Here is a 20,901-nt window from a genome sequence, read left to right as displayed (position 1 = left end):
GAATATGTAAAGAATAGGCCAGACTATTCGGTTTATGTGTAGGCAAAGATAAAATGAACCGTAACCAGAGAAAAGGATCCAATGAAGTACTGTCTGGCCAGTCAAATGTTTAAAACCAGCGAATTCAAATATTGAAATAAACTGACCTTCAAGATGAAGCTTCTTGGGGGTAAAATTCCTTGCGTTAGAGGGCTAAAAGAGGCTTCGCGGTTGGACCCTATGTCTATTTGAGCCACCATCTGTTTCCCATTGGACACTTTCACTACGAAGATCTCTCTTGGGTCAATTCGTCGAAGTAGACTACCAAAACTCCGGACGCAGCTAGGCTGAAATAAGTTCTTATCTTTATAAAGCAATAGGAGAAGTCTTTGAAAAGAATATTATTGGAACACTTGAGTAGTTTGTGCCCTTCTAGCTCGGAAAAGTTTCCTAGTCGCTGATTGGTTAGAATTATCTTGTCCAACCAATCAGCGAGCAGGAAACCTTTCCGGGCTAAAAGGGCACCCCTGCGAGACGCTGCAAATCTGCCTCACTAAAAAGAATTGACTATAGTTGCTGTCCAGTTCGCAATATTTAATTTTCTGTCATTTTGATTAGTATTAGAAAGTTATGAATATTTAGGTACACATTATGTAACTTATTTGTTTATAACAATTTATTGATCTTACATTTTGCAAAACAGTTTTATTAAACACAAATCTTACTGTGATGTTCACTTGGGAATCCTTTTCAATTCTTCTTCTTTTCATTTCTTCTACGATGTTATCCAAGTTTATTTTCGTGTTGAGAATTTCCTGTAACGAACAAATAAAAAAAAAAAAAAAAAAAAAAAATATCAACCATGCATTATAATCAATTGTAAGAAAATTTACTTTGGTAAATTTGTTCATGAAAAAAAAATTATCAAAATTTATCTTCTCCTTGGATAATTTATGGGAAACATGAATAATACTTTGGGAATAACTTTGGCTACAAGATGAGTGAATTAAAAGTAGTTCAGAATTGATGCAAGTTAAAAGAGAGAGAGAGAGAGAGAGAGAGAGAGAGAGAGAGAGAGAGAGAGAGAGAGAGAGAGAGAGAGAGAGAGAGAGAGAGAGAGAGAGACTAACCTTGCCAATATCTGCATCTCGTTCGCATTTCAGAAGATCCTGAGTTTCCCTTATCTTTTCCTGTATTTCATTATATACGGTTTCTGCTTCATCAATAACAGGCCCAGCTGAGGTGAAGTCAGCAGAGGAAGCCAGTTGAGCATCCAAGTTTTCCAGTTTTATTTTACTTTGAAGTGTGAGATCCAATGTATTCTCCAACAGTTCTTTATTTTGATCAATATTGCTCAGCATTACAGAATGCGACATTTTAATCCCTTTTAGCTTCTCCATCAATCCATCAATGTCTTTATCAGCTTCTTGAATAACAAATTTCATGTCTGCGTAGGTTTCAATGGCATCTGCAGCCTGGGCCTTAGTTTCCTCACAGTCTTTGATACCTTTTTTGATACAATTCATACGAAAATCCTCATTAAACCTTTGTATGGACGTCTTAAGTTCACAGGAAGAGGACGCATTGGATACTGTGGGCTGGATAATCAAGTCCAGGACAATTCTGTTAACGGTCAAATCTTTGGCCGAAGTAGCTGCGAATCTCTTCCTGCAGGATGGACAAACTTTCCTTTTCGTTGCAATAATTCTATCGATGCAATGGCCACATAGCGTGTGAGAACATGGCAGCAATATGGGGCAATATTCTTCGCTGAATGCATTGCAGCAGATGTCACATTCCAGGACATTGGAATTCTGCAAAAGAAAAATAGTGCAAATGTCACATTCCACGACACTGGATGCCTGCAAAAGGAAAATGGTGCAAATGTCACATTCCAGGACATTGGAAGTCTGCGAAAGGTAAATGGTGCAAATGTCACTTTCCAGGACATTGGAAGTCTGCAAAAGGAAAAAATTTCAAATATCAAATTCCACGACACTGGAAGTCTGAGAAAGGTAAATAGTGCAGAGGTCACATTCCAGGACATTGGAAGTCTGCAAAAGGAAAATAGTGCAAATGTTACATTCCAGGACATTGGTGCAAAAACGGATTTTGAGAGAGGCGAAAAATCTATTTTTGGGTGAGATGGCCATGTCGTCCTGATGGAAGGTTCCTTTCAGTAGCTTCCTAAGGTATATTTGACTACAGTGATATTCCCAGAGAATTTAACTAAAGGTCTCCAGAATTCTAGCTTCTGGCACGAATATCCTCAAAGTTTCCTTTTAGGATATCGCATAATATCAGGGGACGTATTCTTAACACGCCACATAGCAATCTGCACCCCACATAGTGTTTATGCTTCGAGGGGGAAAAGTGGCAAAATAAAAGAGGAGCCGTTACAAAATTCTCCTCCTCCATTACTGTTTAAGTACCCAGATGGCACGATAATCGTCGGCCATGTTTATTCCTTTGTAGCGATAAGCCGGTACTTTTAGATACAGTAATATCTGGAGGGAGCGTATTAAAACCTTTCATAGAAAGGAGGGCGGATCCATCAGGACGACATGGCCATCTCACCCAAAAATAGATTTTTTTGCTTCGCTCAAAATCCATTTTTTTGGGCTCAAGCCATGTCGTCCTGATGGAATTTTACCAGAGCATTAATGTATCGTGGATTTCCCAGTTGTGCCTTTCAACTTCAAGACAATCTTTCCATGGTCCTTAAGATCTAAGAGACCTATGACATTACCGCAATTTGTCATTTCTGCTAATCATATACTATGTTAGTGCTTCCTACCCCCTACAGGGTATCGTGGATTTCCCAGTTGTGCCTTTCAACTTCAAGACAATCTTTCCATGGTCCTTAAGATCTAAGAGACCTATGACATTACCGCAATTTGTCATTTCTGCTAATCATATACTATGTTAGTGCTTCCTACCCCCTACAGCCCTACAGGGAAGTCAGGGTAGACTCGGAAAAGTCTCGAAGTTGCATATTTTATGTAACCCAACTAGCATTCGAAGAGAACATGCAGGTCTCACTGCATTTCCTAGCCAAAGCTTGTATCTGGTATTGGAACAAGTTACATCTTGTTAGAGAGGTTTGTATAAATATAGAAACAAAATTATTACTTTTGTCCAGTTACTACATGCAGTATAAGGGTTTTTAAATAAATGCTCACATATAGGCTTTATTAAAGATGTTTTAGGTCGAAAAAGACGATCAAAACCATTAATCATTTATTGACAGGCAATAAATAAATTTCATTATACATTTACAATAATGTAAGGAATGAAGGAACATCATTTCAATAACGTAGACCAGATAGATGAAATCAGAAATACTTGTTTTATCTGAAAAAAGGGATTTTGACGAAGGAAAAATCTCTCTGGGAAGAGACCTGTGATGCCCGGTGAAAGAAGTCCTTCTTTACACTTTTCTAAAATAAATCTTCCAAATATACTAGAGAAAGATGAAAGCATGGAATGCAGAGGTTACTACCCTCGCGCGATCACCTTATGGGTGTCGTGTATACAACAGGGGCGTGTGAAAACCACTATTCACAGGCTGTCTTCCATTTAGATAATCCCATCATCAAAGGGGAGGGCTGTGACAGGCCCTAGAAAAATAAAACTTTGCCACTTCACAAAAGAAAATTTTTGAAATTTTCGATGTCTTTCTGAGAATCTATTTATTTACACTTGTTTAAGAAACACATGGCACTAGTGTTCAGTCTATGTTACATCACCATAGTGTATTGGAACAGTCCATAATGTCACTGTGATGACATTTCACTATCATTTTGCACTGTACAGTGTCAATATGCACACCCTTCTGAATTACAGTCCCGAAAAATTCACTGTTCCTCGCAGCACTAAGCGACAGGTTTTAGTACACTACCTGCCGCCACCACGAATCGCTTCAACTCCTGCACTTGCTTCGCATAGTGTTTAAAGAACACCCTGGATGACTTCCATCCAGTATACGAGCAAAGACTCGAAGTCCATAAGTTGGAATAAATTTAATGAAGAAGCAATCTTCCTAGGATCATGACCTGCGGGTGTACTGTCAGGATCCGTTCTGTGAATAAAATAGGTGATCTTCACCCTTAATTGTTTTAGTGATAGGTTCGAACCCATGTTTCTCCTTTAAAGAGCTGTCCTCCCCCGAAGTCTGAAGTTCTGCGAAGATAGACCTTTAGACTCTCCACTGGAGACAGCGAGACATCTTCCTTCAGAGGGCAGATTCTCCAGGGACCACACCTCTTCGTGGGTAGCTCATTCTTGGCGAGAAACGGGTCGGGAAAGAGGTTTAGCTCACCCATCTCCATAAACTGGATATGGCCTTCCTTAGATAAGGCCACTATTTCACTAACTCTAGCCCCTGAGGCTAGAGCAAGCAAGAAAATAACCTTCCGAGTCAAACCTTTCAAAGAACAAGCCTCATTGTCCAAACTTGAGGCAAAGTGCAGCACCTTATCAAGGGACCATGAGATGGGCCGTGGAGGTGCTGCAGGCCTAAGTCTGGCACAGGCCTTAGGTATCTTGTTAGAAATTTTGTTAGACAAGTCTATCTGGAAGGCATACAGTAAGGGCCTTGTCAAGGCATATTTACACGTGGTATCGTGTTAGCTGCTAACCCTTGTTCATGAAGGTGTATAAAGAAGGACAAACAGAAAATCCATCGAGATTTCCTTTGGATTCTTTGCCTTGACAAAGGTTACCCACTTCTTCCAAGATGACTAGTATTGTCTTCTAGTAGATTTTGACTTGTATTCCTCCAATTAGTCGATACTTTCCTTCGAGATCCCGAACCTTTTCTTTACCGCTAGGGAGAGAAATTCATGATGAAGGTCTCGGGTTTTCTGTAATGAAGCGAAGACAGTCGACTTCTGAACTTGCTGAGACAGAACTGGGTTCTGCAGAGGAATCAGTCTCGGCTGTAATTCCAGAATCAAAGGGAACCAGTTGCTCCGGGGCCACTTGGGAGCCACTAGGGCTGCTGTTCCCGGGAACGATCTCAGCTTGATGAGGACCTTCAGCAGTAGGTTGGGTGGAGGGGACAGTTAAATCCTGGTCCACTTGTTCCAATCCAGGGATATGGCATCCACTGCTTCCGCTCGAGGGTCCTCGTACGGAGCCACGTACCGAGGAAGTTTCTTGTTGTCGCTCGTCGCAAAGAGGTCTATCTGCAGTTCTGAGACTTGACGTAAGATGAAGGAAAATGATTCTGCGTCTAGGGACCATTCTGACTCTATCGGAGCTATCCTGGATAGAGCGTCCGCTGTCACATTGCGGAACCCTTGAAGGTGAACTGCTGACAAGTGCCATCTCTTCTTTTCCGCTAAACGGAAGATGGCCAACATCACTTGGTTGAGTTGAGGTGATCTTGAGCCTTGATGGTTTAGACATCTTACCACTACTTCGCTGTCCAGAATCAGCCTTATGTGGACTGAGGGACGAGGGGACAACTACTTCAATGTGAGAAAGACTGCCATGGCCTCCAAGATGTTGATGTGAAAAGTCCTGAACAGGGAGGACCAAGTTCCTTGAGCTCTGCGCTGGTGGGAATGTCCCCCCCATCCTTCCAGTGATGTATCCGTATGGATGACAACTGAGGGTGGAGACGGCTACAGAGGTACTGATCTTCTGAACTTTCTGGCTTTTGACCATGGCTTGAGAAGTGATCGGATCGGAGCCGAACCGGTAGTGGTCATCTTAGATCCCTTCGAGTGTTTGATGCGTACTTTCTCCAGACTCCTGATGCATCTTTTAGCTGTGCTTTTAGCACTGGGTCTGTCACCGAGGCAAATTGGATGGAGCCCAGCAGTCTCTCCAGTTGGCATCTTGAAATCCAACAGGACTGTAGGAGTCCCTTGACAGATCCTGCTATCTCTCTCCTCTTCTTTAATGGGATGGAGAGGCAATGGAACTTTTGAGCTGGAGATAGTCGAGACTTTTTGGTGTTGATTTTGAATCCCAGATGTTCCAGGAACTGGATCACCTTCTTGGATACCTGCACGCATTCCTCTTCCGATGCTGCCCACACCAGCCAATCGTCCAGGTATGAAACTACCTGTGCACCTTGCAGGCGTAGTTGTTGAACGACTGCTTCCGCAATCTTCGTGAAGATCCTTGGGGCTATGTTTAGCCCGAAGGGCATGGCTTTGAAAACGTACCTTCTTTTTCGAAGCCTGAAACCTAGGTAGGAGGAGATCTGGCGATTCATCGGAATATGCCAATATGCGTCCGCCATGTCTATGGAGACTGTGTATGCCTTTTTGGGGAGTAGGGCCCTTATGTGTCGAAGGGTTAGCATCTTGAACTTGTTGCTCTTGATAAACTTAAGAGGCGATAAATCCAGAATGACTCTGAGTTTGTCTGAGTGTTGGAAGAACTGAGGAAATGTTGGTGGAGCTGTCTTCCAGCTCCAACCTAGTCCATTCTTGATTATGCTGTGGGCTCAGGGATCGAAGGTCCAACGATCCCGGAAGAGTCGGAGTCTTCCTCCTACTGGAATCATCTCATTGTCTTTGGGTACCGGAGGACTTGCCTCCTCGACCGCTTCCTCCCCTACCTCCTTTTCCTCTAGATGGACGCCTAGAGGAATCTCTACCCGAGCCTATACTCCTCGGGCGAAAGGTAGTGGCCTGCCTCTCAAAAGCTGGAGTAAAGGCTGGTGACTGAGTCACTGGTTGCTGGGGTACCTAACTGGTAGGTAGGTGGGGGTTGTGCCACCATCTGTGGCGCCGCAGTCACGGGCAGTTGTTGCCTAGCAGGGCGAGTTGGCATTCTTGGTCGCTTTGGTTTCCTCTTCGCTTTGGGACCCTCATCTGGAGAAGACTTCCTTTTACCTGACATGCCCCACTTCTGGAGAAGAATTCTATTCTCCGTGGCGGCCTTGTCAACAATTTCTTTGACCAAATCGTTCGGAAACAGATCCTTCCCCCAGATGTTGGAAGATATCAGTTTCCTAGGTTCGTGTTTGACCGCAGCCGAGGCAAACACGAACTCTCTACAAGCCCTTCTTGCCTTAACGAAGCTGTAGAAGTCCTTCGTTAGGGTTGCTGAATGTACCTTGTCCAGAACCATGAATATTTCTGGGGTCCTATGTTCACTGGCCATTGCCTCCATGGACACCTGGAGGGACAGAGAGGCAGCAAGCCTCTCCTTCGTATCTTGTTCTCTCCGTAGGGGAAACTCAGACAACTTAGGGAGGTTCTCATCGAACTGGCGTCTGGCTATGTCAGCGTCCAACTTCCTGACTGAGAAGGTTAGCTGAATGTCCTTCCAATCACTATGATCGGGTGGTAAGGCCAGGGAGAAGGGCCTACACTCCTCTAGTGTAGGGCAAGGTTTCCCTGCTTCCACTGCCTTAAATGATTTCTCCGTGAAGGAGAAAACCATAGTAGTGGGAGCAAGAAAAGAAGGATGCTTCTTGCTCAGGGCCAGCACCTTAGAATTGGTGAAGCCCTTTTCGTTCTGGCTGCTGGCGAACAAAACTTGAGCCTTTGAAAGGTCAAGTACCATGACCTCCTTAGGCTCTGTTTCCTCCTTAGAAACGGGTTCCGTCTTAAGACGAACGAAGCAGTCCGGATAAGACTCGAAGCTAGGCCAGAACTCAACGTCCTCTATGAGGACAGAGCCCAGCTTCTCAGAAATAATGATCTTGCCATTAGTTATGGGTATGTACTCGGCATGTTTCCATGGGTTAACCTCGGAACACGAGGGAAGATCCTTCACATTGAGTCTCCGAAGAGGCTCACGGGAAAGCGTGATCTGAAGAATCTCCTTCTTGAGATCCGCTTCCCTCTTCTCGAGCTTCTTGTCATACATGTCCATCATGGCTCTGATGGCATCCACGGCATCATTCGACATTGAAGGCTGAGGAGCAGATGAAGTAGAGGGTACTGGTTCTGGTGCAGGAACCGACGATTGATTGATTTAAAGTTTTCAGGCATCCTGACATGCAGGAACCGACGAAACAGAAATTGTTTCGACGTCCTCCTCTTCCGTCTCAGGAGCCACAGTTGACTCTTCTTCTGGACCTTCTACCAGAAGGTATTTTTTGTTGCCCTCTGACACCTCTGACATCCTCTCATCATCAAGGTGGATGTCCTTCATCGCATCCGAGACATCCGTGTCAACAGATAGCTGGATGTAAGGGATCTCAGGGCGAGGCTGAGGAATAACAGTATCTGCAGATGCCTTGGGGAATAGTAGGGCTCTCATACGCTCACTAGGTAAGTAAGGCCCCGTGGAGTTCTTTTGAAAACCACACACCCATTTGCGTTGTTTACCCCGGGCTGCGTCCCTAGCCTCTGTGGATTTTTGGCTCTCAAAAGCCTCATTAAGCAGGTCTTTACAAACTGTACATACCTGCTGGTCCCAATACTTCAGAGTTCCTTTGGTGATGGAACAGGGGGAGTGTGTCCTACACCCCAGATGGCCATAGAAGTTCTTGCGGCGGATGCTGCAGAACACGCTGTCACACTATTTCATTAGACTTTTGATTAATATAATTCTTATTATAAATCCATACTATTTTATTGCATATAGCTTAGGATAGTTAAGCTGGAAATTGAATAGGAAAGACACATACATGTGATTCCTGCCCAGTCAATTGCTTTGACCTTCCTCACTATTAGATCTAGGACATCCTTTATAAGATGCCCAGAAGATTCTAGTCCCTAAGGATAGAGTAGTGTAAACAACACTCACTTCCAAAAGATATAATAATAAGGAATAAAGAACTGATCAACAATCAGTGTAAAGAAAAGGGGAATTCTTTTCCCAATTCCATTAGGTCTCAACAATAGACTGTGCCTGGAAGCACAGAGTATGTTAGAAAACTCTGAATACTGTATAATTACATACCATAGTTTTCAGTCTGCAGTATCCTCTATACTACAGATATACATGTACTGGCTATAGTATACTCATATACAGCAGTCATTGCCGGCAAGGCTAGTACCTAGATTTGATTCATCTGTCATAATATTCACTATATGTATAGTTGGCAGGCCTCCCACTTGCCAGCCACCCACCGACTGCTGGAGCTTCGCCGACAGAAGGCACACTAATCCAGCCATCATTCAGAGTGACTGGGAAGTGACCAAGTACAGACATTATGAATAATCGACGGCCCGCCGACTTGCCGGCGAACCCCCGGAGCTTCGCTGGCTGCCGGAGGGTCACCGACCAAGGGCACACTATCCCAGCCATCATTCAATGTGACTGGGTAGTGGGAAAGTACACACACTTCCGGCTCTTGCCGCCAGAGACATCTTGACAGTGAATCAATGGCTGTCGGACCACAAGCCTAGCCTGCATCATGCCGGCAAGGTTAGTAGCCGGCAACCACCCATAGTTGGAGGCGCTTAGATAGAGAGAAAGTAAGGAGTGAAGGAAGACGATAAGTTGGTGGCACTTGCCACAGAATCACAACCTTCCTCCTGAATGAGGGTTCTAATGGAAGGGGAGACATATCATGATCAAGCTTCCACCCATCCGCATTTATGCCGGAAATCAGTCCGACAAAGGCAACGGATGGCAGCCCAAGGGAGGACTGAAGAACACTCAAAGGCAAAGGGGGTCCCCTGCCGGCAGCTAGACCTGCCGATACAGCTATCCCAGAACCATATGTCTTAAGGGAAGCTGAACGACTAGGCCATACAGGCAGAAGACCGAGCCAGCCCTTCAATCCACCGGCTCTCAGTGAGATTGTAGGACAACGGACACAGAGGTGTGATGGCTAGGCCATCACCAAAGGACAGAAAGGGACAGGGAAAAGGGTCCTGTATAAGGTGTAAGAGGAACCGGCAAGCTGTCCCTCTCACACTAGAAGGAAAATCTGTTTCAGTATCGTCACCATCCTAGGCCAAGGAGAGTACATTCTCCAGCCTAGGGTGTGCTAATACAGTAAAGGGACTGGCATCACAAGCCGTTGCCTAGGTTATAAAGAAACAGAGTACCCATGCCTACATCATTCTAGGCCAAGAATAACCACTATCCTTTAGCCTAGGATCTGCAGGCACAGGACTAGTCGCTAGACCACAGGGAGAAGGGGATCCCATGACCTCTCCAAGAGCAGTCTAGGGAGGCAGAGCCTCCTATGCCAACCAATTAAGTCCAATAGGGAAGTACATTCGCCCTATCGGGTAGCTGAAGGCACACGGCAAGTACTCTTGAGGTTCTGACCCAAACTCAAAGCTCATAAACAATGGCTTGGAAAGGGGCAGCAGACCCTAGCCTAACCTTGCCAGAATCAATTCAAGGCAAAACTGGGTAGAAGGGATTACCTTTCACTGGAAGGTAATCAGGGATATTGTATGAAAGTATGCTAAACGGATTTTGAGCGAAGCGAAAAATCTATTTATGGGTGAGATAGCCATGTTGTCCTGATGGATGGTTCCTTCAGTAGCTTCCTAAGGGTATATTTGACTACAGTGGATATTCCCAGAGAATTAAACTAAAGGTTATCACAGAATTCTAACTTCTGGTGCGAGTACCCTAAAGGTTTCCCTCTAGGATATCGTATATCAACAGGGGACGCATGTATTAACACGCCACATAGCTATCTGCACCCCATACAGAGGTAACGCTTCAATATGGAAAGGTGGCTGAGTAACTGAGGAGCCGTTCCAAAGTTACTCTCATACGTGGCTACTTTTGGTACTCGAGACGTAAACAAACGGGCGCCATTGTTAAATGACGTCACGTCCGTCTTATTCCAACGTTCAGTTCCTACCAATCTCCGCGATACAGTATGTCAGGGAGGGGCCTGGAAGGCTGAACTGGAACAGACGGGTGGGTCCATCAGGACGACATGGCTATCTCACCCAAAAATAGATTTTTCGCTTCGCTCAAAATCCGTTTTTTGGGCTCAAGCCATGTCGTCCTGATGGAAGTATACCAGAGAATTAATGTATCGTGGATTTTTCCCCAATCCAAGTGCCTAGGTCTTCGAACAATATTCCTATGGTCTGGCGACCGTGGAGACTGAGACATTCTTAGAAGATGTCCTTACCTGAGGTTCTATGATGTTCTGGCTTCCTGCCCCCCCTGGCAGGGGAGTCCTGGTGGACAAGAGGGATATCTCGAAGTGATCGGTTAAAGAACTACTCACCTGGTGGAGAGATCATGCCGGTCTCGGAGACAGATCGAAGGTTCATATTCGTGTAGGAACATTATCAAGTCATTAGGTGAGTATACAATATAAGATACTTATATAATTCCCATTATCATTAGAGGAAAGGGTGTAAATGAAACTATAACAATCATATATTTCTTAATAAAGAATAGGAGCGAAAGGAGACGCACATGGTAAATAAAATAGACATTTTATTTCTAAGTTTGCAAGTAATTATAGAAATTAATTACAATAATGATTATAGAATTTATTTACAATAATAATAAATAATGCACATAGAATTACTGAAGAGATGGTGATCTTGAGTCTGAAAAGGAAAAAAAGAAATTTTGCCTTTAAACACAAGTTCCCGGGGGAACGCCAGTCTTTTAGAGTTCAATTAACACTCCAGGCTCAAGAGCATGTGGCACACGTGCAAAAATTCTATGACATTTCACCTTGATAAAGAAGTCTATTAGAAACACTAAGTGTCCATTGAATCACTATGTATCACGATAGGGTCAACACAGGCACCCGTAGAGTTAGAATCCCGAAATAACTCACTGTTCTATGCAGATTTAAGCAGCAGGTTTCATTACACTACCTGCGGCTACCACTAATCGTTTCACTTCGTGCACCTGTTCCGCATAGTGCTTGAAGAACACGCGCGATGATTTCCAGCCCGTAAAACTCCTGAGGCTTTCGAAATCCATTCCTTGAAAGAAATTCAAGGAAGAGGAGACTTTCCTAGGATCGTGACCTGCGGGTGTACTGTCAGGATCCGCTCTGCGAATGAAGTAGGTGATTTTCGCTCGTAGTTGTTTCAGTGACAGGTCACTACCCGAGGTTTCTCCTTTGAAGAGTTGTCCTCCACCGAAGTCTGAAGTTCTTCGAAGATAGACCTTAAGACTCTCCACTGGGCATAGAGAGACATCTTCCTTCAGGGGGCAGATTCTCCAAGGGCCCCATCTCTTGGTGGGAAGTTCATTCTTTGCGAGAAACATTGGGTTGGGGAAGAGGGTAAGTTCCCCCGTGTCGGCGAACTGTATTTGGCCCTCTTCTCTTGATAATGCCACTATTTCACTGACTCGGGCTCCTGAGGCGAGAGCAAAGGAAAATAACTTTTTGAGTCAGGTCTTTCAGAGGGCAAGAATCGTTGTCCAGACTAGAGGCAAAATGGAGCACCTTATCCAGGGACCAGGAGATAGGTTTTGGTGGAGGTGCTGGACGTAGTCTAGCGCATGCCTTTGATTTGTCCAGCGAAATCTTAAATAAACTACCAATCTGGAAGGCGTATAGGAGTGGTCTAGTCAAGGCCGATTTACAAGTGGAAATTGTATTGGCCGCTAAGCCTTGTCCATGAAGGTGAATGAAGAAGGACATGCAAAAATCAATGGTGATTTCCGTAGGATTTTTTGCCTTGATGAAGGAAACCCATTTTCTCCAGGAAGATTCGTATTGCCTTCTGGTAGACACTGTTTTGTACTCCTCGAGGATGTCTAAACTATTCTTCGAGATCCCAAATCTTTTCTTCACGGCTAGGGAGAGAAAATCAGGAGATGAAGGTCCTTGACTTTCAGTGATGAAGCGAAGACATTCGACTTCTGTACCTGTTGGGAGAGAACTGGGCCCGGCAGGGGGATCAGCTTAGGCTGCAGCTCCAGGACCAGGGGATACCAATTGCTCCGGGGCCACTTGGGAGCCACTAGGGCCGCTGTCCCTTTGAAGGTTCTCAATTTGGAGAGGACTTTCAGCAGAAGGTTGGGTGGAGGGAACAGGTAAATCTTGGGCCATCTATTCCAGTCCAGGGACATGGCGTCCAATGCTTCTGCATTGGGGTCCTCGTAAGGGGCCACATATCGAGGAAGTTGATTGTTGTCGCTCGTCGCAAAGAGGTCGATCTGAAGTTCCGGGACTTGGCGAGAGATGAAGGAGAATGATCTTGCGTCTAGGGACCATTCCGACCCTATGGGGTTTGTCCTTGATAGAGCGTCCGCTGTCTCGTTGCGGAATCCTTGTAGGTGAACTGCAGACAAGTGTCATTTCTTCCTGTCCGCCAGACGGAAGATGGGTAGAAGCACCTGATTTACCTGGGGCGATCTCGAGCCCTGGCAATTGAGACATCTGACTACCACCGAGCTGTCCAGAGTCAGACGGATGTGGATCGAGGGAGGCGGGGAAAGTTTCTTCAGGGTGAGAAGAACCGCCATGGCCTCCAAGATGTTGATGTGAAACGTCTTGAACAGGGGAGACCATGTTCCTTGAACCTGTCGTTGGTGGGAGTGACCTCCCCAACCCTCCAGAGAGGCGTCCGTGTGGATGTTGATCGATGGAGGCGGGTGTTGAATAGGGATGGACCTTTTCAGGGCCTAAGCTTCTGACCACGGCTTTAGAAGTGAGCGAAGTCTGTTTGGAAGCCGTCTCTTGAGGTCTCTTCGAGCAATGGATGCGAAACGTCTCCAGACTCCCGCAGCATCCTTTAGCCCTGCGCGTAGCACTGGGTTTGTCACTGAGGCAAACTGTAGGGAGCAGAGAACTTGTTCCTGTTGGCGTCTTGAGATCCATTTGGATTTTAGAAGCCTCCTGACAGACCCTGCTATTTCCTTCCTTTTCTTCAGTGGGATGGAAAGGCGGTGTGACTGAAGGTTCCAATGGATTCCTAACCATAGGAACTTCTGAGCTGGAGTGAGGCGAGATTTCTTGGTGTTTATCTTGAAACCCAGATGTTCCAGGAACTGGGTGACTTTGTTGCAGGCTCGCAGACAATCTTCGGGCAATGTCGACCAGACTAGCCAGTAGTCTAGGTAGGCCATCACTTGGACGTCCTGAAGACGTAGCTGTTGGACGATTGTGTCTGCCAGCTTGGTGAAGATTCTTGGAGCCACGTTGAGCCCGAAGGGCATGGCCCTGAAGGCGTAACTTTTCCTTTGGAGTCGAAATCCTAAGTAGGAGGAAGCGTAGTGGTTCATTGGAACGTGCCAGTAGGCATCCGCCAGGTCTATGGAGGCCGTGTGAGGCAGTAGGGCTCTTATTTGGTGAAGAGTCAGCATCTTGAATTTGTTGTTCGCAATGAACTTGTTGAGAGGGGACAAGTCTAGAATGACTGAGTTTGTCTGAGTCTTTCTTGGGAACACAAGTGTCTTCCTTGGAACCTTGTTGACTTTACCCTCTTGATCACCTTCTTGTTCAAGAGTTCTAGGACATATTCTTCCAAGAGGGGGGTCGACGGTTGGAAGAATTGCTGGAAGGATGGGGGTGGTCGAGTCCAGCTCCAGCTCAGTCCGTTCTTGATGATGCTGTGTGTCCAAGGATCGAAGGTCCAACGATCCTGGAATTGGCGGAGTCTTCCTCCCACCGGAAGCACTTCATTGCTTCTGGTGTCCCGAGGGTTTGCCACCTCGGCTGCTAGCTCTCCTTCCCCCTCTGCCTCTGGAGGGGTGGCGAGAAAAATCTCTGCTGGAGCCTCTACCTCTGGGACGAAAGGTAGTGGAATGTTGCTCGTAGGCAGGGGTGAAGACCGGTGACTGCGACACCACCGGTTGTAGGACCAGTTGAAAGGTCTGCTGTGGTTGTGCAACCACTTGGGGAGCAGCGGGAGCCGGAAACTGGCGTCTTGGTTGACGTTGCTGGGGCCTAGGCTTGGAGGGTTTCCTCTTAGGCTGAGGGCCTTTGTCCTGAGAGGACTTCCTCTTTCGGGACATGCCCCACTTGTGGAGAAGGTTCCGGTTCTCCGTGGCAGCTTTGTCCGCTATTTCTTTCACCAAGGCTGACGGGAAGAGGTTTACCCCAGATGTTGGAGGAAATCAGTCTCCGGGGTTCGTGTTTCACCGTCGCATTGGCGAACACGAACTCTCTACAGGCTCTGCGAGCCTTAACAAAGCTATACAGGTCCTTTGTCACAGTTGCTAGGTGTGACTTCGCTAGGACCATGTACCAGTCTGGGACCCTAGTGTCCCCGGCCATGACTTCTAGCTGTATCTGATGTGACAGAGAGGCGGCAAGTCTCTCCTTGGTGTCCTGTTCCCGACGAAGGAGATGGTCGTTCAGTCGAGGGAGGTCCTCGTTGAACTGGCGACCAGCCACATCAGGTTCCAACTTCCCAACCGTAAAGGTGAACTGGATATCTTTCCAGTACCTATCATCGGGGGGAAGAGTGAGGGAGAAGGGTCTGCACTCCTCCAGTGCAGGGCAAGGTTTACCTTCTTCCACCGCCTTCATGACCGCTTGAAAGGCCTTTTCTACAAAGGGGAAGGTCGCAGTAGCTGGAGCAATAAAGGACGGATGCTTTTTGCTCAGTGCTGGCATCTTTGAGTTGGTGAAACCCCGACTCTTCATTGAGTGAGCCAGCATGGCTTGGGCCTTCGCGAGATCGAACATGATCACTTCCTTTGGTTCGGTCTCTTATTTTGAGGCTGGTTCAGACCTGAGTCAGACGTAACAGTCCGGATACGCCTCGAAATTCGGGAAGAATTCCACTTCTTCCAGGAGGACAGAACCAATCTTGTCGTTTATGAAGATCTTGCCAGTCGTGATTGGCATATGCTCGGCGTACCTCCATGGGTTAGACTCCGAGCAGTGAGGGAGGTCCTTTACCGAGATCTTCTTCGGTTGTTTGAAGCCGATGAGAGTAGTCCGGAACTGCTCCTGAGTCTCCCTGAGCTTCTTCTCCATAAGGGCCTCCAGCATCCGGAAGACCTCTTGGGTGGCGGATGGTAACGTTTCTGAGGCGGTGGAGGTAGAGGGAACGGGTTCCTCGGTTACTACGGGTTTTACCGCGAGTGTTGGAGCGACCTCGGTCTCCGAATCAGGGTATTCCACCTGATCTTCCTCATAGTCGAGCTCTTCGCCCATGAGGGTCTTCGCTGTACCTTCGGACACCTCCGACATACGCTCCACTTGTCGGAATCGATGTGACACGTACGGAGTGTCTGCACCATAACGACGTCGGGTTCGACCACCAGTTGGACGGTGGGAATCTGGTCTTGAGGGATCACAGAGTCCTTGGATGCTTTCGGGAAAAGCAAGGCCCTCATATCTTCGTTTGGAAGGTAAGGTCCAGAGGCGTTCTTTTGGAAGCCAAGCACCCATTTGCGCAGTTTCACTTTAGCAGTGTCCCGTACCTCCGTGGAAGGAGGGTTGTTGAACACGTCATCTAGGAGACTTTCGCAGATCGGACAGTTCTGCGGATCCCAGTATTTAAGGTCGCCTCTCTTGGCGACGCAGGGAGCATGGGTCCGGCACGCCTTGTGCCCGTAGAAGTCCGGGCGTTTAACTCCGCAGAAGAAGCTCTCACACTTCATATACTCCTCCTTTCCAGAAGAAGGCGAGGCTGAAGGCTGAGACATGGCGAAGATGAACACAGATAAGAAAATCAATTGGCAAAAAGCCAGCTGCAGGTAGGAACTACAACGAAAGGAATAAGACGGACGTGATGTCATTTAACAATGGCGCCCGTTTGTTTACGTCTCGAGTACCAAAAGTAGCCACTTATGAGAGTAACTTTGGAACGGCTCCTCAGTTACTCAGCCACCTTTCCATATTGAAGCGTTAACTCTATATGGGGTGCAGATAGCTATGTGGCGTGTTAATACATGCGTCCCCTGTTGATATACGATATCCTAGAGGGAAACCTTTAGGGTACTCGCACCAGAGGTTATAATTCTGTGATAACCTTTAGTTTAATTCTCTGGGAATATCCACTGTAGTCAAATATACCCTTAGGAAGCTACTGAAGGAACCTTCCATCAGGACGACATGGCTTGAGCCCAAAAAAGCCATTAGGCTATTAGCCTAGTGACAGTGAGATCGACTATCTGACTCATCGAAGCTCTTACGTATATTATCTTGGAAAAGGAAAATTTATATGCAATCCATATATCTTACAAGGATAAATTGCCTAATATCTTCATTTTAATTTTAATAACACCAAGAACTCTATTATATCATGCAGGAGAGTAAACTAAAATGCCTAGGCTAGGAAGCCTAGTGTCAGCAAGATTGGCTACCTAATTTGCCGAAACTAAAGAATACTATAGGCATAATATAATTAATTCCTAGCAATGAAGACTATATAGCTAATTATATATTTTTCACCTATAATACCGGGAATGACGTTCTGGCTAACTAAATAACACGTGCATTACAAACGACAGCGCCAAAAGGCGCCTCCGGTCCAGGCAATATCTCTGCCAAAAAGCAAGTTTATTTTGAGTAACTCATTACTTTACGGCCAGAGCTAAATTTATACAATATAAGATTTAAATACTCAACTTTCCAGAGGCAGAAGAGGCTGGATATTGCATTATAATCCAAGATATTGAAAAAGCACTGGGAAAAATCACCGAGCTGACGCGCTACAGAGAAAGGAATAAACATGGCCGACGATTATCGTGCCGAGTACTCAAACAGTAACGGAGGAGGGGAATTTTGTAACGGCTCCTCTTTTATTTTGCCACTTTTCCCCCTCGAAGCGTAAATGCTATGTGGGGTGCAGAATGTTATCTGGCGTGTCAAGAATACGTCCCCTGATATTATCCGATATCCTCAAAGGAAACTTTGAGGATATTCGCGCCAGAAGTTAGAATTCTGGAGACCTTTAGTTAAATTCTCTGGGAATATCACTTTAAGTCAAATATACCCTAGGAAGTCACTGAGAGGAACCTTCCATCAGGACGCCATGGCTTGAGCCCAAAAATGCAAATATTACACTCCAGGACATTGGAAGTCTGCAAAAGGAAAACAGTGTAAATGTTATATTCCGGGACATTGGAAGTCTGCAAAAGGAAAATAGTGCAAATGTTACATTCCAAGACATTGGAAGTCTGCAAAAGGAAAATAATGCAAATGTTACATTTCAGGACATTGCAAATCTGCAAAAGGAAAATAGTGCAAATGTTACATTCTAGGACATTGGAAGTCTGCAAAAGGAAAATAATGCAAATGTTACATTCCAGGACATTGGAAGTTTGCAAAAGGAAAATAATGAAAATATTACATTCCAGGACATTGGAAGTCTGCGAAAGATAAATAATGCAAATATTACATTCCAGGACATTGGAAGTCTGCAAAAGGAAAATAATGCAATTATTACATTCCAGGACATAGGAAGTCTGCAAAAGGAAAATAATGTAAATATTACATTCCAGGACATTGGAATTCTGCAAAAGGAGAATTATGCAATTATTACATTCAAGGACATTGGAAGTCTGCAAAAGGAAAATAATGTGAATATTACATTCCAGGACATTGAAAGTCTGCAAGAGGGAAATATTGCAAATGTTACATTCCAGGACATTGGAAGTCTGCAAGGGGAAAATAATGCAAATATTACATTCCAGGACATTGGAATTCTGCAAAAGGAAAATAATGCAAATGTTACATTCCAGGACATTGGAAGTATGCAAAAGGAAAATAGAGCAGATGCTACATTCCAGGACATTGGAAGTCTGCAAAAAGAAAATAATGCAAATGTAACATTCAAGAACATTGGAAGTCTGCAAAAAGAAAATATTGCAAATGTAACATTCAAGAACATTGGAAGTATGCAAAAGGAAAATGCAAACGTTATATTCCAGGACATTGGAATTCTGCAAAATGAAAATAGTGCAAATGTTACTTTCCAGGACATTGGAAGTCTGCAAAAGGAAAATGGTGCAAATTTTACATTCCAGGACATTGGAAGTCTGCAAAAGGAAAATAGTGCAAATGTTACATTCCAGGACATTGGAAGTCTGCAAAAGAAAAATAGTGCAAATTTTACATTCCAGGACATTGGAAGTCTGCAAAATGGAAATAGTGCAGATGTTACTTTCCAGGACATTGGAAGTCTGCAAAAGGAAAATGGTGCAAATATTACATTCCAGGACATTGGAAGCCTGCAAAAGGAAAATAATGCAAATGTTATATTCTAGGACATTGGAAATCTGCAAAAGGAAAATAATGCAAATATTACATTGCAGGAAATTGGAAGTCTGCAAAAGGAAAATGGTGCAAATGTCACATTCTAGGACATTGGAAGTCTTCAAAAGGGAAATAATGCAAATATTACATTCCAGGACATTGGAAGTCTGCAAAAGAAAAAAGGTGCAAATGTCACATTCCAGGAAATTGGAAGCCGGCAAAAGGAAAATGGTGCAAATGTCACATTCCAGGAATTGGAAGTCTGCAAAAGGAAAAATAGTGCAAATATTACATTCCAAGATATTAAAGGTCTGCAAAAGGAAAATAATGCAAATATTACATTCCAGGACATTAGAAATCTGCTAAGGGAAAATAGTGCAAGTGTCACATTCCAGGACATTGGAAGTCTGCAAAAGGAAAATAATGCAAGTATCACATTCCAGGACATTAGAAATCTGCTAAGGGAAAATAGTGCAAGTGTCACATTCCAGGACATTGGAAGTCTGCAAAAGGAAAATAATGCAAGTATCACATTCCAGGACATTAGAAATCTGCTAAGGGAAAATAGTGCAAGTGTCACATTCCAGGACATTGGAAGTCTACAAAAGGAAAATAATGCAAGTATCACATTCCAGGACATTAGAAATCTGCTAAGGGAAAATAGTGCAAGTGTCACATTCCAGGACATTGGAAGTCTGCCAAAGGAAAATAGTGCAAGTGTCACTTTCCAAGACATTGGAAGTCTGCAAAAGGAAAATAGTGCAGATGTCACATACCAGGACATTGGAAGCATGCAAAAGGAAAATAGTGCAAAGGTCACATTCCAGCATATTGGAAGTCTGCAAAAGGAAAATAGTGCAAGTGTCACATCCCAAGACAGTGGAAGTCTGGAAAAGGAAAATAGTGCAAGTGTCACTTTCCAAGACATTGGAAGTCTGCAAAAGGAAAATAGTGGAAGTGTCACATGCCAGGACATTGGAAGTCTGCAAAAGGAAAATAGTGCAAATGTCACATACCAGGACATTGGAAGTCTGCAAAAGGAAAAGTGTGCAAGTGTCACATTCCAAGACATTGAAAGTCTGCAAAAGGAAAATAGTGCAAATGTCACATACCTGGACATTGGAAATCCGCAAAAGGAAAATAGTGCAAAGGTCACATTCCAGGATATTGGAAGTCTGCAAAAGAAAAATAGTGCAAATGTCACATACCAGGACATTGGAAGTCTGCAAAAGGAAGTGTGCATGTGTCACATTCCAAGACATTGGAAGTCTGCAAAAGGAAAATAGTGCAAATTTCACATTCCAGGACATTGGAAGTCTGCAAAGGTAAAAGCGGCAAGTGTCACATTACAAGACATTGGAAGTGTGCAAAAGGAAAATAGTGCAAATGTCACATTACAGGACATTGGTAGTCTGCATAAGGAAAATAGTGCAAGTATCACATTCCAGGACATTAGAAATCTGCTAAGGGAAAATAGTGCAAATGTCATATTCCAGGACATTTGTAGTCTGCATTAGCAAAATAGTGCAATTATCACATTCCAGGACATTAGAAATCTGCTAAGGGAAAATATTGCAAGTGTCACTTTCAAGGACATTGGAATTCTGCAAATGGAAAATATTGCAAGTGTCACTTTCAAGGACATTGGAAGTCTGCAAAAGGAAAATAGTGGAAGTGTCACTTCCAAAGACATTGGAAGTCTGCAAAAGGAAAATAGTTGAAGTGTCACATTCCAGGACATTGGAAGTCTGCAAAAGGAAAATAGTGCAAAGGTCAAATTCCAGCATATTGGAAGTCTGCAAAAGCAAACTATTGCAAGTGTCATATTCCAAGACATTGGAAGTCTGCAAAAGGAAAATAGTGCAAGTGTCACATTCCAAGACATTGGAAGT

The 20,901-nt window shown here is 44.7% G+C and overlaps 1 protein-coding gene and 1 long non-coding RNA gene across 3 annotated transcripts in view; one reads left to right on the top strand and one right to left on the bottom strand.

The window, feature by feature from the left end:
* Positions 1-20,901, top strand: part of LOC137638543 (uncharacterized) — a 312,041-nt gene that overhangs the window by 98,773 nt on the left and 192,367 nt on the right. The window lies entirely within an intron of this gene.
* Positions 1-20,901, bottom strand: part of LOC137638542 (tripartite motif-containing protein 59-like) — a 108,752-nt gene that overhangs the window by 2,044 nt on the left and 85,807 nt on the right. Inside the window, exons 2-4 of one of the 2 annotated variants that reach the window (XM_068370676.1) lie at positions 1,110-1,793; positions 705-794; positions 147-326 (exon numbers count right to left, since the gene is read on the bottom strand). In XM_068370676.1, coding sequence (XP_068226777.1) covers positions 147-326; positions 705-794; positions 1,110-1,793 — 954 coding nt within the window. The remainder of the gene's footprint in view (positions 1-146; positions 327-704; positions 795-1,109; positions 1,794-20,901) is intronic. The other variant, XM_068370678.1, reaches the window with a different exon arrangement.

This window comes from Palaemon carinicauda, chromosome 3 (assembly GCF_036898095.1).
Source record: "Palaemon carinicauda isolate YSFRI2023 chromosome 3, ASM3689809v2, whole genome shotgun sequence".
NCBI lineage: Eukaryota > Metazoa > Arthropoda > Malacostraca > Decapoda > Palaemonidae > Palaemon > Palaemon carinicauda.
This window is presented reverse-complemented; position numbering and strand designations above follow the sequence as displayed.